This window comes from Corvus kubaryi, unplaced genomic scaffold (assembly GCF_017639235.1).
Source record: "Corvus kubaryi isolate FWS band 111438036 unplaced genomic scaffold, C.kubaryi_AGA036_p1.0 37387, whole genome shotgun sequence".
Classification (NCBI taxonomy): domain Eukaryota; kingdom Metazoa; phylum Chordata; class Aves; order Passeriformes; family Corvidae; genus Corvus; species Corvus kubaryi.
In genome coordinates this window covers 2,034,536-2,048,352 of record NW_024581129.1, presented here as the reverse complement: position 1 = coordinate 2,048,352, position 13,817 = coordinate 2,034,536, and the positions used below count along the sequence as shown (strand labels likewise).

Here is a 13,817-nt window from a genome sequence, read left to right as displayed (position 1 = left end):
AGGAATAGCCATCCAGGAATAGGATTTCCAATGGTTGTAGAAAATGGGTAACAGCTTATTCCAGGTAAACAGTGGTGCTTTGCTGGGTAGCAGCATTTCTTTAAAATATCTTGCTTTACATTGTTTCACACCCTGTTTGAGGAAATAGTGTAAGGACTTCACTGTTACAGAATGATCTACTGAAAAGTTCCCACAGCAGAAGGTTATGGATTGTTTGAAATTTATGAAAAGGATCCTCACTACAATCTTTAATTTTCCTGTTTAAAATGTGGCACAGACATTGAAATCTTTAAAGAGTTTACATAATCCTGGAAAGAAAAGAGAACTGATTAGTACTTGGTATTGAGTTTATCTTTTTTAGTAAGGACCCACAGTGTGACAAAACCAAATTTACTTATTTTCAGAGATTAGGAATCAAAGCCTGTCCTCTTACAACACTGTGTTTACAAGTACAGCAGTACAACTCCTTGACAAGCTCCATAGTATCTCTTATCACTTCCTAAGAGAAGAGGTTGTATGTTGCATTTGTTTTATAGATCTGAACTCTAACAGAATAATTATTTTTAAAATACTGAATAATTTTTGGCATCAAATAATGTTTGATGTAACCACCAGTGAGTTGCCTACTTGAGGACACGTTAAAAACCCAAATATAGTACTTGGAGAATTTGTACTGAAGACAAGAGCGTTTGGCAGAACTCCCCAGATCTGTGGTACCAACTGCAACAGGAGGGGAGAAAGGGCAAATTCATAAATACAACATTTGCAGCTGCAGTGCTGAGGCACTTCCATCACTGCACACATGTGTGAGGTCTGAAAACTCAGACATGTCTCAGAGCACTGGCTGGACCAGCCTGTTTGGCACAGGCTTGACTGAAATGTGGACATTTAATATGTCAGATCTCAACACTTCTGAAAGGATGAACAGTGAAATAAAAGTAGCTAATAAAAACACTGACAGATGCATATCTGGAATCTATTTTAATAGATACATTAAAGGCAGAGAGATGACATCCATTCTCTCCACTCCCTTCTCAGTTCATGCAGGATATATTCAGAACTTGTTTGTGATCTAAGTTGTTTTTTGTGACATCTGATTAAGTGTTAAAACATGTCAGGCCCCAATTAAAGATGACCTAGGGCAGTTTCAGCTTGTGCATCAAACCAATGTGATTTTAACTATAGCAATGGCTATTCTATGATAAATCAATACAGTTCACTACCATATGCAAGGGTTAAAAGTTATTGAGGAAAGCAGTACCAGAAAATATTACGCTGCTGTATTTGTGACATATTAGCATTTTCCACTGTTTTCATGTTTCTCCTTCAGGACTTTACTTCTGGCTTCTCTCCTTTTCTCCTTGTCCCTCAAAGAGAAGATTACAGATATTAAGTGAGATATTGTTAAGTATTTGTAAGGCTAATTATACCAGCTAAAACATTAGAAGATAAATGCTATGCTGTTGCCAGCAAAGCAAGAAATCCATCAGTCAATTCCTCCATTTAATACTTCAATGTTTAGTCACTTGGACTGTGAGTTCTGAACATGCCTGTGTTCCTGCATCATGAGGGCAAGAAAATCCTCTCATTAATCCGGATTGGGAAAGCAGACTGATGCTGAACAGAAAGGGGCAGGAAGAGACAGATGGACATTGGTTGCTTTCTACTCATTGCAGAAAAAATGTAATACATTTTGTGACTATCTATTTTTGGGTACAAATAAAGAACCAGATGTGAATTGTGATAAAAATATCCTATGGTACAAAACTCCTACATGTCCTGATGCCAGGCAAGGTCTGGTGGGGTCTTTGAGGTAGTTGCATAATTTTTCTGTCTAAGGACTGATAGATATGGAAAGATAGCCTGATAATGGATCACAGTCTTAACTAAAATATGAAATTATGGATACCTGGATAGCACACAGGTATGTTTTGCTTTCTGACAAGTTTGTTATTTATCTGCACTTTCAACAGCATTTTGTATAACAATGCAGAAAATACTCTTTCTGAGGAGCAATTCCAGATGTTCTGGGGTACCAATAAAAGAAATTTAACTTACAGTGGAGTTTTTGTTTATTCTTTGCAGACCTGTCTTTTCTATCCAGTTTCCCTCCTGCCTTACTGGAAAAGGAAGTCAGATCCCTCACCTCCAACAGCACTGGAGTAAACAGTCCCCAAGGCTGTCCCACATCATATGGCACGGATGAGAATATTTTACTAATCAGGACTCTAATGTTCTTAGCTCTTCTTATCCCATGCCTACAGATCTTGCTTAAAAATACAAAACCAAAATACACACACCAAAAAAACCCACAAATTCATCAAAAGCATTTAAACATTTTCCCTGAAATAAAGAGAGCCCATTGCTTAAAGTTGTGTACCAGCCTGGAATATCAGCCTTTTTTGAGAGAAGAAGGAAAAAAAAGAGGAAGAAATCACTTGAAATTTGATTTCTTTTCTAAGGAGGACAGTCTATGAGGGGGAACAAGGTACTGCAGCTGGATGACTGTTCCTCGACTGCCATGAGGAAATTGGCAGTGTCCCACTGGGAAGCAGCGTGTGGTATCTATAACCACAACACAGCACGAGCCAAAATACCAACAGTGCCCTATGGGCAGTTACCTGCTCAAGTGACACATTCCATGTGACTGTCGATTCCTTGCTTCTCTCTGAGTGTCATTTGAGCGAGCCAGGCCTCTCCCACAGCCCCAGGTTCGATGGGCTGGCACACCTCGAGCAATGTCTCACATCTGCTCCAACGGGGACAGCCAGTGGGACTCTGACAAGGTCCCAGCCTAATATGACAGGGCTGCAATTTGTGTTACTGGAAAATAAAGGAGGGGGTGATGATCCCTAGGCACAGCAGTGAACTGGTAAACTGAATCTGCCTTAATACAGCACGTAATTGCCTCTGGAATATTTGAGCAGATTATACGGAGGCATAAAGGGCTGCTTAAAATTAAGGAAGGTTGCCTTTTTTTTTTCTGGTTTTTTCTTGTGGTTTTTTTGGGGTTTTTTTGGCTAAACAGTATCTTTGGAGCCTCACACTGAGGAGCTGGTTAGCTCTGATGTGTGACAGATTGAGATCACTGGGACTCAAACATTCTGTGCACTGCACAGAACCTGACAACAGCCATAATGCCAGCTTTAACAGGGACGGTTTTCAGACACTGTGGATGGGTAGTTGTTTTCTTCCTTTCAGGGATTTAGAGATACCACAGATGTGGCACTTACCTCAGTACCAGGTCATAGGGATATTTTCTCTCCTGCTGATCCAGAACCAGTAGCCCTTTTCTCTTTTCTAAACACAATTCTGAACATAAATGTCTCAGGCACTGAAATAATAAGCCAACAAAAGTATTTCTTTCCATCTGTTAACTCCTGAAGACTCCTACATCCCATCACAGGAATGAAATGCCTCCTCTCACATACTGCTGGCCAGGGTCACCTGTCACAGGGCTCACAGCACTCAGAGGAGCCAGGCCTACACCAGAGTTGTGACTGTCAGCAGTTGGATGGTTGGATGCACATCCCACAGGATGCATGGCACTGCCCAGCAACCATCAGAGGAGTCACAAGTGGAGAGGACAGCTGCAGTTCTCACAATAAGCAGATAACAAAATTATTATCATGATATATATTCAACAGCAGATTTATGCACAAATCTGATTTTTTTTCATTCTCAAAGAACTAAAAAGAATGTAGGAGAAATTAAGCTTGGTTTAAACAAACATTACCCACATCTACAAGCAGCAACATTTCTCTAAGAATCAAATCTTTATACCACATTTCTCTCTAGTATATTTTTCCCCAAAATCCTGATCATGCAAAAAGAAAGGGTGTGACACATTTTTCCAATGAATGCATTCCACTGAAAGTGATCACGTGCATGTTGTATGCAATACACATCTGCAGAGGGGACAGATGCCTGCTCTGAGGGGTTCTATGGTTTGTTTCACAGAAGTGAAGTGTCCATGTTTCAGTTTCCTCTTAGCACTGGCAGTGTGCAGGATTGTGAATGGATGGCAGATCACACACACGGATTACATACCATGCATACTAGTGCTCTCCGTGCCTTTCTCCCCTTTCCATCTATTCTTCCCACAGAAATTCAGTTTCAACAGTTTTGATGGAGGTGTCCCATAAATCCCAGATTCTGTAGAATGGGCTTTTCCATCAGTGACCTTTACAAGAGTTATATTGGCAGGAGTAAAACTGCTTTTCTACAATACTTGCCATCCAAATGCTCACCCATCTCATGAAGCAAACAGGATTTGCAATCTCACCGTGAAACAAGTACAACATAAAGTCAGTGCTCCACATTTACACCTCCTACACTACTCTTCTAAGAAATAGATAAGTCCTTGACCAAACATAAATGCAATGCCAAAGTTCTTAACATAATTATTAATTTAATAAAATATATAAATAATCAAGCAGTTCAGCTATTTAAAAGCACTTAAACAGCACAGATGGCACAAAACAAAGAGCTCACTCCTGCTGCAATTAAAAGCTAAACTGTGACTCACATAATTGCAAACGGAATCACTCCCAGGTATATTGACAGAAGAAGATCACTTTCAGCTCATATAGATTTTTGAAGGGCTTGGTAGAGCTAAGTCACGTATCTGACCTAAGCAGCTGAACTGGAAATGCTGACTGTCTTCTTGACACGAAAACACTCTCCTGCAGCTTCAGAAGTGCACACAGAATTCAAGTCAGGCAATTTCTAGAAATCAAACAACCTTTTAGTACTTTCACATCTGAGCGAGGCAGAACTTTTAATGTGAAAACACAGATAAATCTTTATAATGCATTTGATCCACTGAAGTATTTTTTGGTTTTAGTGGACATTTGCATGTATTTGCTGGGATTAATAAAACAAATGTCTTCCTATTTAAATGTATGTCTCAATCTCCTGTTCACATGCAGAAAAGGAAATGCACCTGGAGAAGCTGGAATCTTACTGTGAGGATTAGAGAAAAAAGTGCCAGGCAGCTTGCAGCAATCATAATTCTTTGCTTATAAAATGCAGAACTAAAGCATGTAGTATTATCTGTAACATCATGTCACACTTGCCAGGGTTAGTTATAGACAAAGGCAGTTCCCAGAGCAGCAGATTGATGGAGGGGGAGAGGGAAAGGAGGGGGTGAGAAACGGCTCTCACTGCCTACTTTGCCAATAACAAAGCCCTGAAAATCAAGTTAGCCCCTGCTGCTGCAGGAATTACAGAATATATGGGACTGTGGTGGGAACTGTTACTCCCAACAGTAGCAACAGCTCACATTCACCTTCCCCAGCAGCAGCCAGGCTCTTCCCCCCAGCTCTCCCTCCCATTCCTATTGCTTCCCCACCTGAGCAAAATTTCAATTCTCCTTTCAGGGCTGAGAAGCCAGATATAATGTTTGCCATAAAGAAATACAAATTATAGTTTGAAGGGCATTTACTACAGTACAGCCCTGAATGAAAAAGCTAAACTTTTCAATCTATGCATTGCCTTTTTTAGTCTAGAAAAAATAAGACTTTTGCAATGGCAAAATGGAAAACTCTGCCATGTGTTCATGGTCTAAAATAATGTTGAATGACATAAAAATGTATGTTCACATGCAGAGGATTTTTAATATATTTTTTCCCCCATTGTTTAAAATACTGAGGTGTGGCATGACAAGCTAATATTAGACCTGTAAGTCATATGCTGATAAAACACAGGAAAGTATCTATGGTTTATAATTATGAGAAATTCCTTATTCTAGGTCTTGTGGAAAAAACTGGATTGACAGTCCCAGGAGTGTGTAGGCTCAGTGAACAGTTCCCCCTTAGTATTCCCAGGCATACACTTCAACCCCACCTGAAGTGAAAGGACTGTCTCTTGATGAACATAAGAACATGGAAACGTAGTTTCCATGGTGCATTTTGTCACATGAAATACTAATAGTATTGCCAATGCCCTCAGTGTCAACAGTTCTGTGTTGAATACAAACAGCCATGGGGAAACTACGTTTTGTAGAGGTGCTTAAATTTTAAGAGCCTGTTATCACTTCTTGTCTGAGCAGGATTTAAACCAGCAGCCCCAAGACAAAGTTATTTTATTGCAACAGCAGTAACTTTTAGTGCAGTTTCTACTACACCACACAGAAGGATAGCCCCTCTCCAGGGAATGTGCATCTGAAGTAGAAGAAAACCCAAGAAATGGACACAACAGTGTGACCAAATTAGCCTGTGTAAAAAGCACTGGGTATCAGACATCAGCCTCCAAATAACATTCCCCTGTTACCTGTCCCCCCTATAATTCAAGTTCCTCCCTAACACAAGATCCTATATTTCAGTGATTTTCTCATGAGACAGATAAGCCATTTCCAGTTTTTAAATTTGGACTGTTTGGAGGGATACTGTGTTACTTGTTAGTGATGAAGCTATGGAAAGGAGATAGTTCTCATCATGATAGCAGATGAAGGTCTTGCTTGTAAGAATTTAACCACTGTGCACCCAGAAATCTCAGAGCCTCTTGATTCTACTGTTCATGCTGAGCTGACACTCTTTTATCTTTAGCATCTTTGTTGTAAGCTCCAGGACACTGAAAATCAAAGCAAAGAAAAATATTAAGTCCTTTGACATGCCTTGCTTTGCAATCTTAAAGACTTAAGCATTTAGTTTGCCTAATTGGAATCTAAACTTTAAGCCCACCAGTGCTCTTCTTAAATGTTAGCCTGCCAAAATGTTAAAACCCAATGAAAGTTAATGGCAGTACTCTACTAAATAGTGTTTATCAAAGTGTTTGTGGAATAAAATCTTATATATAGCCTGGAATAGGCAAAACACAGAGAAAAACCAAGAACATGTTCCAAATAACAATGCAGTAATTGATTGGTGTTACATGGGGTTTTAAATATACCTTTGTTATGTTTGGCTTTACAATAAAGATAAGATAAAGTGTTTTCCCCTTGATTAGATTCAGAGATAGTCTAACCAAGGTAGAAGACACCTTTGTAATACAGAAAAATTATTCAAGAATAGTTATCTTTGTATTCAAAGCAGGAAGAGGGTCCCATAGTCCTCCTTCTCTGTTACAGGTGATCTGCACTTCTGTTATAAAGTTACCTCCAACTGAAAATATAACTTACCTCAAGCTTAACACCTGTGGGTTCAGAAAGGCAGGTGCAGTGTAAACACAGCACACAGCCAGATGCCAAAGCCGCTCAAACAAGGAGCACCTGGAAAGCAGAAGGCTTTATTGTCTTAGTGTCACGCTAAAGTTCAGCTCTAGAAGTCTTACCTACACCACCCCAAAGTGGTGCAGCAAATTCCAACAGTTGAATCCTAACTGCATTCAGCTCTCAAGAGATGTCACTTCCAGTTTAACATACCCAGCTCCAAAGAGAAGCATTTCACAGGGAACAATGGACAAGAAGCCCAAGAACTCAGGTGATCTTTTCCCAGAAAACTCCTCCCTTTGGCAGATCTCCAGAAGGAACAGGTCACACCTGAGAGGGAGCTGGGCTAAGAGCATTTCCCAGGTGCTTCTGGGAAGGTCTGCTCTAATTTCAGCAAGGGCATCATAGCAATTTAGTTCCCCTTACCCCTATCTCAGCACTTCAGCTTCCCTCTCTCTCCTTCAACAGCTTATGTCTTGCTGGTGTCACTGGAAGCAACAGTATTTGCAGTCTGATAGGGGTAAGTTCTCAACATTGTCTTGACCATGTGCAAACTCTCCCACTGTAATACATCCTTAGACATTGCCAGTGTGACTTGCCCAGTGTAAACTGCAACATGCAGAAGCAAAAGGTTAAACCACTGAAGTATAGGTACTAACAGGCCTTAATTCCAAATAGGATGGGAATGGCAGGACAAACCATTCAACGGTCCTACAGTCTGGATAAAGATGCTAATCCACCCCAGTGCTACCTCCTTTCCCACTTGCAGCTCTGCAAACAACATTGTGCTGCACATAAAGGTTGTGACCTGAAGGTGCAGAGATGGAGACCCCTACCTTAAATTTCGGCAAAGAATATGGGAAGGAAGGAGAGGGAAAAGCTCACTGTTTCAGACTACATTTTACACAAGCTAGTGCTTAGCACAGTGTAATGCTACTGGACAGCTGCTAATGCCATCTGACAGTCTTCCTCCATTACCTCTTGCTGTGGGTGAATCCAACATCCTCCTGGCTGTTTGTCTTGGTCAGGCATGTGATTTGAAGCATGACTTTAAGAGTTGGTTAGTAAATTCACTGCAACCCACCCTCAGAATAGAGGCCTGATCCTGGTGCATGCTGTGAGACCTCACACCCCACTGGTGTGTGCCCTTCCCCTAAGCAGGAGCGGGGAGGGCTCCACTCACCGCTGGGAGCTGGGGTTTGTCCCTCCTGCGGAGATGCTGCACTGCTGCTCTGTGTCCCTGGGCTGCCAGTTCTGGCTCCATCCAGTGCCAGCCCCAGGCTCTGGAGCTGGGATGCATCCAGATGCTGCCGCTGCGATCCCGTCACCATGGCGGCGTTCTCGGGGCCCAGGTTTGCTATTTGTTCTGGGGACAATGCCTGGGAGGAACAAAAGACAGAAAAATTCGTTTAGGCTGTCAATTATAGAAGGCAGGTAAGGAATCAGAAGTCAGCACTGCCTTGCATTTGGAATGAGGGACAGCAGCCTGCAACATTGTGTTGCTATAAAAGAGCTCAATAGAGCTTTAAAAAATCCTCTGTATTCATTTACTTCCCTGACCACTCATCTCTCTGTCACCTTTCTCTTTGATGCTGGGAGCTGACAGCTTGAGAAGCTTTCTATGCCAGCACTGTATTGGACACTTCTTCAGTATATTGTTGGAGTTTAATTTTCCAGCCATTTATTTTCTGATCTGTTCAAAGACTGATGGCATTGTGCATCCTCTTGTGTTTTCATTTATTTTCTCTTGCATCTGTTCCCAAGCAACCTCCCTTGAACTTACATTTGACCTTTCATTATAGTTAGCAGTAGAGCAATGAGATGAAAAGACCTCATGCTTTAATCTCATTCTTCAATTTTTCTCTTTTAGATTGAAAATCTTCCCAGTTTGTTCATATTAAATTTAAAAATTAAACATGGCAGTCATAATCTTACAATAATTATCTTATATAACAAAGCAATTAACCAGTTTGTAAAGCCTGCATTATTGGGCAGGCTGGATTGCTTTAGTTCTAGTTAACATTCTGCAGTCACAAGCATTTTAACCCTCCTACACAACAAGCTTTTTTTCTTGCAACAATTCTGCATCCAGGTTCTACTTTGGAAAGACAAAATCACCCTTGCAAGTAGGTCAGATCATGGAGCAAACCCTTGCCCATTTTTCATTGTCTGCCAAATGGTGTGCTGGTTTAAACTGAGCAAACTCATGGAAATGCCTACAGGTCCAGACATTTTTGAATTGAGCATCTTCTTAACTCACTTGAAGTCCATAATACAATGTAATTTTTCATAAATCAAAATCTGAATAGTTTATACAGTTGCAAAATGAGGCCATAAAAAACCTGTGTAAAACCAAAACCTGCTTTGAATCTTTCAAATACAGAAAACTCTTCCAAAGTGGTACCCTGCTTTTTGTTAATTACTTTTTGTAGTCTCATTATTACTCTTACTAACAAAAATGTTGTTTGATAGAAATTCTACAAGATTATATAGAGCTGTTTTGCAAAGAAATATTTTCAGTAAGGACATTTTAGGTTTATCTGAACTGTCAGTGGTACTGTGCACAAACAGTTAGTGCTCAAGGAGATTTTCTCTTTTATGGGAGCTGACACAGTTAACTCTCTGTTTAGCTCATCTGTCCATAAGTACATTGCTTGCCTGAGCATCTGAAAGAGACCAGCCCAGGCAGAGTATTAATCTTGTCACTAAGTCAAAGAAAAGTCCGGGGCAATGATCTCAGGATCCCTGTTCTAATTTCTGGTCCACATTCAGTACTGCTGTAATTAGATGTAATTCCTTTCTGATCTGTATCTGCCTGTACAATCTGTTTTTCAGAGCTAACTCAGGAGAATGGTGCCAGATTTTAGGTTAATAAAACAGCTCTTACACAGCAGAGAAATCTGTAGCTATTACAGCATCCTTGCAAATGTTAATAAACAGAGAAGACAACTCAAATCTGAATAAAATGTTGGAAGATACAGAGTCCATTCCCTGTTTTGTGATACTTGCTTTTTCTTTGGGATGCATTCTGAAGGATGAATAAAGCTTGTCTAGCATATTTCATGGGCATCACAAATACAGTGATACAGCTGAAAGTTAATGTTTCAGACCCTTGATGGTCTCTCACTTAACAGACCATAGAAAATCTTTTGCCAAAACCCAAAATCTATAAATCAGTGCTGCAGTTTATTTCTACTAGAGTAGAAATTTAGTAACTTCTTCAGTAATCAGGCTCTTACTTGGAAAATTTCAGGAGGTATATGTCTTACTGCTGATGGCTGGAAATATGGCATCAAGCTTTTATCAAAAGCTTTTAATTCATCCTCATTCAAACCACCTAAAAAAAATCAAACAAAACTCTGTTAATGTTCTTTTTATTAGATTTCTTCTTAAGGTGATATAAACTTTAAGCATTTATAAAAAATATATAATCAATGGTTTATTCCAGGGCATTATAGAGAGATGATGGTTCTTTTTATGTTCTGTTTCTTTCATTATATTCCAGCATTACAAATCATCTGACCTTAACCATTGACATGTAATGTACTTTACCTGAGTTATTTTATCTTGGAAAAGAGAATTACAAGAACCTACAAAATCATAAGCAGTGTTACTAGGGAATGCTTGTTCACAGTCTCTTCTGATCCGAGGTTAGGGAGCATAATCATGCAATGGGAGTGACTTCTTCACCCCTTAGGTGGTTACGGTGGGGAATCATTGCCACAGGCATCGGGGATGCTAAAATATACGAGAGTTCAATGTGCAGTTAAATGATAACAGGGAAGCAAATCCAGGAACAAAACACGGGGTGACCTCTGGCTCAGGAAATCTCCGAGGCTGCAAGAGCACTCTGGAGAAGTATCCCTCCAGGCTAATCCTGCCCTTGTGCTCTTCCCTGGGCAGCCCATTCTTTCCAGGCAGGATGCTCGGGCAGCCAGAGCACAGCTCCTCCCAGTACAGCCTGGCTCACAAAGAGTGACTGGCTCTGGAATCCTGTTTGGTTTTGCCCTCCTTGATTTACCCTTTCCGACTTACAGGACCCAAGTAACTTCAGGCTGTGCTTCCCAAGGTCAGTTTGACCATATTTACAGAACCTTACAGAGAATACCACTTCTCCTTAGTGCTTCTGAAATTGCTGAATGTCTGTGCCTGCAGGTGACTCCCCTCTGGAAGAAATGTCTTTTGCCAGTCTAGAAATCCCCAGCTCCGTGAACCCGTCTCTTAATAGCAATGCTTCACAACCATCACCATCTGGAGTAGTAGTTTTGTTACCTGCTATAGTACCAATTTCCTGTAAAATAGAGCCATTCCAGCTGGTAGCAGCACCAAACACGGACTCTGTCATCTTCTTAAACTGCCTCAGAACAGGGGTGCTACAAAACAACAGGCCAATTCTTGCAACTGCAGCACTGCAAAAGGTAACAAGGTCAACATTAGATGCTGCAATTACATGCAGTATAAATAGGCCTGGAATATACTTAGCCTGCTTTAAGAAGATTGTAAAACCTGTTTTCAATTTAAAATACACGTACATAAATTGCATACAAACATTTAAGGTTTTGAGCAAAACCCTGGATTTCTCGATGCAATACTTAAATGGTGGGATATAAATGGCAGAGGAATACTATAAAACAACATGTTTTAAACTACTGTATGCTTTCCATAACAGTGACTGCTTTTCTAAAGGCATTTAAAATGCAAAAAGCTGTCCTTTAGGCTCTGAAAATCTAAACAGAACAAAAAAGGCATAATAAATTTTATCAGTAGAGTTACTAATAAATATTTCATTAGGTATAAAATGCAGTACCTGAATTCAGCAGTCTTTATGGATTTGATTTCTGTGGAATTCAAAGCACAGAGGATTGCTCCTAGTCCAACTAAATCAAAACTTTTTAGTGTGCCGATGGTCTGGCCAGAGTCTTCTAGAAAACCTTGCAGAATAGCTCTTTCCTACAAAACCAGTAAGATAGCATACATGAAGAGGGTAAATATAATTTTGTTACTAGATGGTTAAAACCTTACCAGAAGCTATGGAGCATAAATATATATCCTGAGTGTCCCCAATGGATGGCCATGGCCTTCAGGAGGAGCACTGTCACCACCTATATGTGACACTAAACAGGGCACTGTTACCCAACCACTTGCTAAGTGCAACTGGTGTGAAAACACTGAGTATTTCTTCTGCCAGGTCACAAGGAAAGCCTTCACCAGAAGAAAAGGTGCTGGATTGCCTCACAGAATCAGTTAAAATCCTACAAGAAAATATAAAATACCTAAGGGGATCAGTATGTAATTTTTATTGTTTTTAATACTCAGGATGACTTGTCTTATTTAAGTGCCATATATCTATCAGTGGTGACTGTGTCTAGGATTAATTTTCAGATATGAATGGGATATTGGTACCAAAGTGCCTTTCCAAGCCAAAGTACTTTAGGATGGTGCTCATTCTAAACTAAGCCTTTAAAAACTGAGCCCAGCTCAAGCCTGCCACCAAGGCATCCTCCAAAGCCAGTGAAAGAAACAAGCATCTTCCAAGATTTCTTAATCTATCCACAAAGCTGAGCCTCAAATAACTAGCTTAACTAGCTGCCTAACTTTTAGACAACTGAAGTTCAGCAGGATGAATCTCTTTTAAATAGCTACTCTTACTGACAGTAGGAAACCTCAAAAGCAAACTGGTTTTGTATAAAGTCCTCCCAAGGGCTTCCTTCTTATGGTGCCCTTCAGAACATGAATCTATTAAACAGATTTGTGATATTCTGCCAGAACTGCCACCATGCCAGCATCTGTGGAGCCACAGAGCCCTGATGGTGTGGGCCACAAAGTCAGAAATATGCTGCCAATTGCATGTATAAATAAACGGTTTTAACTCTTACGATGAAAGTCCCATTGACATAACTAGATGTTATCCAAGGAAAGGAACATGAGAGGAGTATATCTGCCAAAAAAGAGCTTCTAGGGCAATGCTGGGGTTGGGACACACTACTTATTCTGTGATTGTCCTTAGGCAGGACTAGTACTCCTAGCAGTAGTGTCTGTTCCAGGGCCAGTGTGAGAGGAGCTGCTGACCTCTTTCCACTGCTTGGTGGGCAAGTGCTAAAGAACACACTCAGCCCCACCCCAATTAACAGTGATTGATGTTATCTTGGCCACTTCCCCAGGGAAGCCCCCAGCCAGGCAGACACCAGTGCTGACCTACCTGGCCACTTTCACTGGGGTCACAGCTGCAGAAAAGCAGCAGGGAGTAGTGTGGTGTTTCCTAGGCAATTCCAGGACTTCAGTCTCAAAGGGCGTGAATCCAGAGCCTTTCACCAGGACTGCATTCACTCACTCACTCACTCACCTGGGTAAGAGTCCACTCTGTTTGCTGACTCAGAACAGAAACGGTGTCGATGGAGTGCAGATCCAGCTCTGTGATTTCCTGCTCAGTGAGTGCCAGAGCAATGCGGCCCAGGGAGATGATTTGGTAACTCCTCCAGTCTGGCAGCAACCCCCAAACCTTTAGAGGAGAGCATTAATAACTGTTAGATAATTATGATTCTTCCTCTATATACACACCATTCCCAAACCCCTTGGTTTAAAAGTCCTAAAACCTGAATATTCCTCTTTGCACACAAAAGGCAGAGCTAAAGTATTGTGAAGGTTTTTGAGGTTCTACACCAACAAT

At 40.7% G+C, this 13,817-nt stretch overlaps 1 protein-coding gene across 4 annotated transcripts in view; it reads right to left on the bottom strand.

Moving 5' to 3' along the window:
* Positions 1–966: 966 nt before the first annotated feature.
* OTOA (otoancorin) overlaps positions 967–13,817 on the bottom strand; it is a 41,516-nt gene continuing 28,665 nt past the window's right edge. For 3 of the 4 annotated variants that reach the window (XM_042037425.1, XM_042037427.1, XM_042037426.1), the window contains 7 exons: positions 13,494–13,649; positions 11,958–12,100; positions 11,423–11,559; positions 10,390–10,487; positions 8,334–8,529; positions 7,577–7,759; positions 7,122–7,210 (listed from right to left, as the gene is read on the bottom strand). In XM_042037425.1, the coding sequence (XP_041893359.1) occupies positions 7,620–7,759; positions 8,334–8,529; positions 10,390–10,487; positions 11,423–11,559; positions 11,958–12,100; positions 13,494–13,649 (870 nt within the window). In that variant the 3' untranslated portion in view covers positions 7,122–7,210; positions 7,577–7,619. Of the gene's footprint in view, positions 6,574–7,120; positions 7,211–7,576; positions 7,760–8,333; positions 8,530–10,389; positions 10,488–11,422; positions 11,560–11,957; positions 12,101–13,493; positions 13,650–13,817 lie in introns of those variants that run through there. The other variant, XM_042037428.1, reaches the window with a different exon arrangement.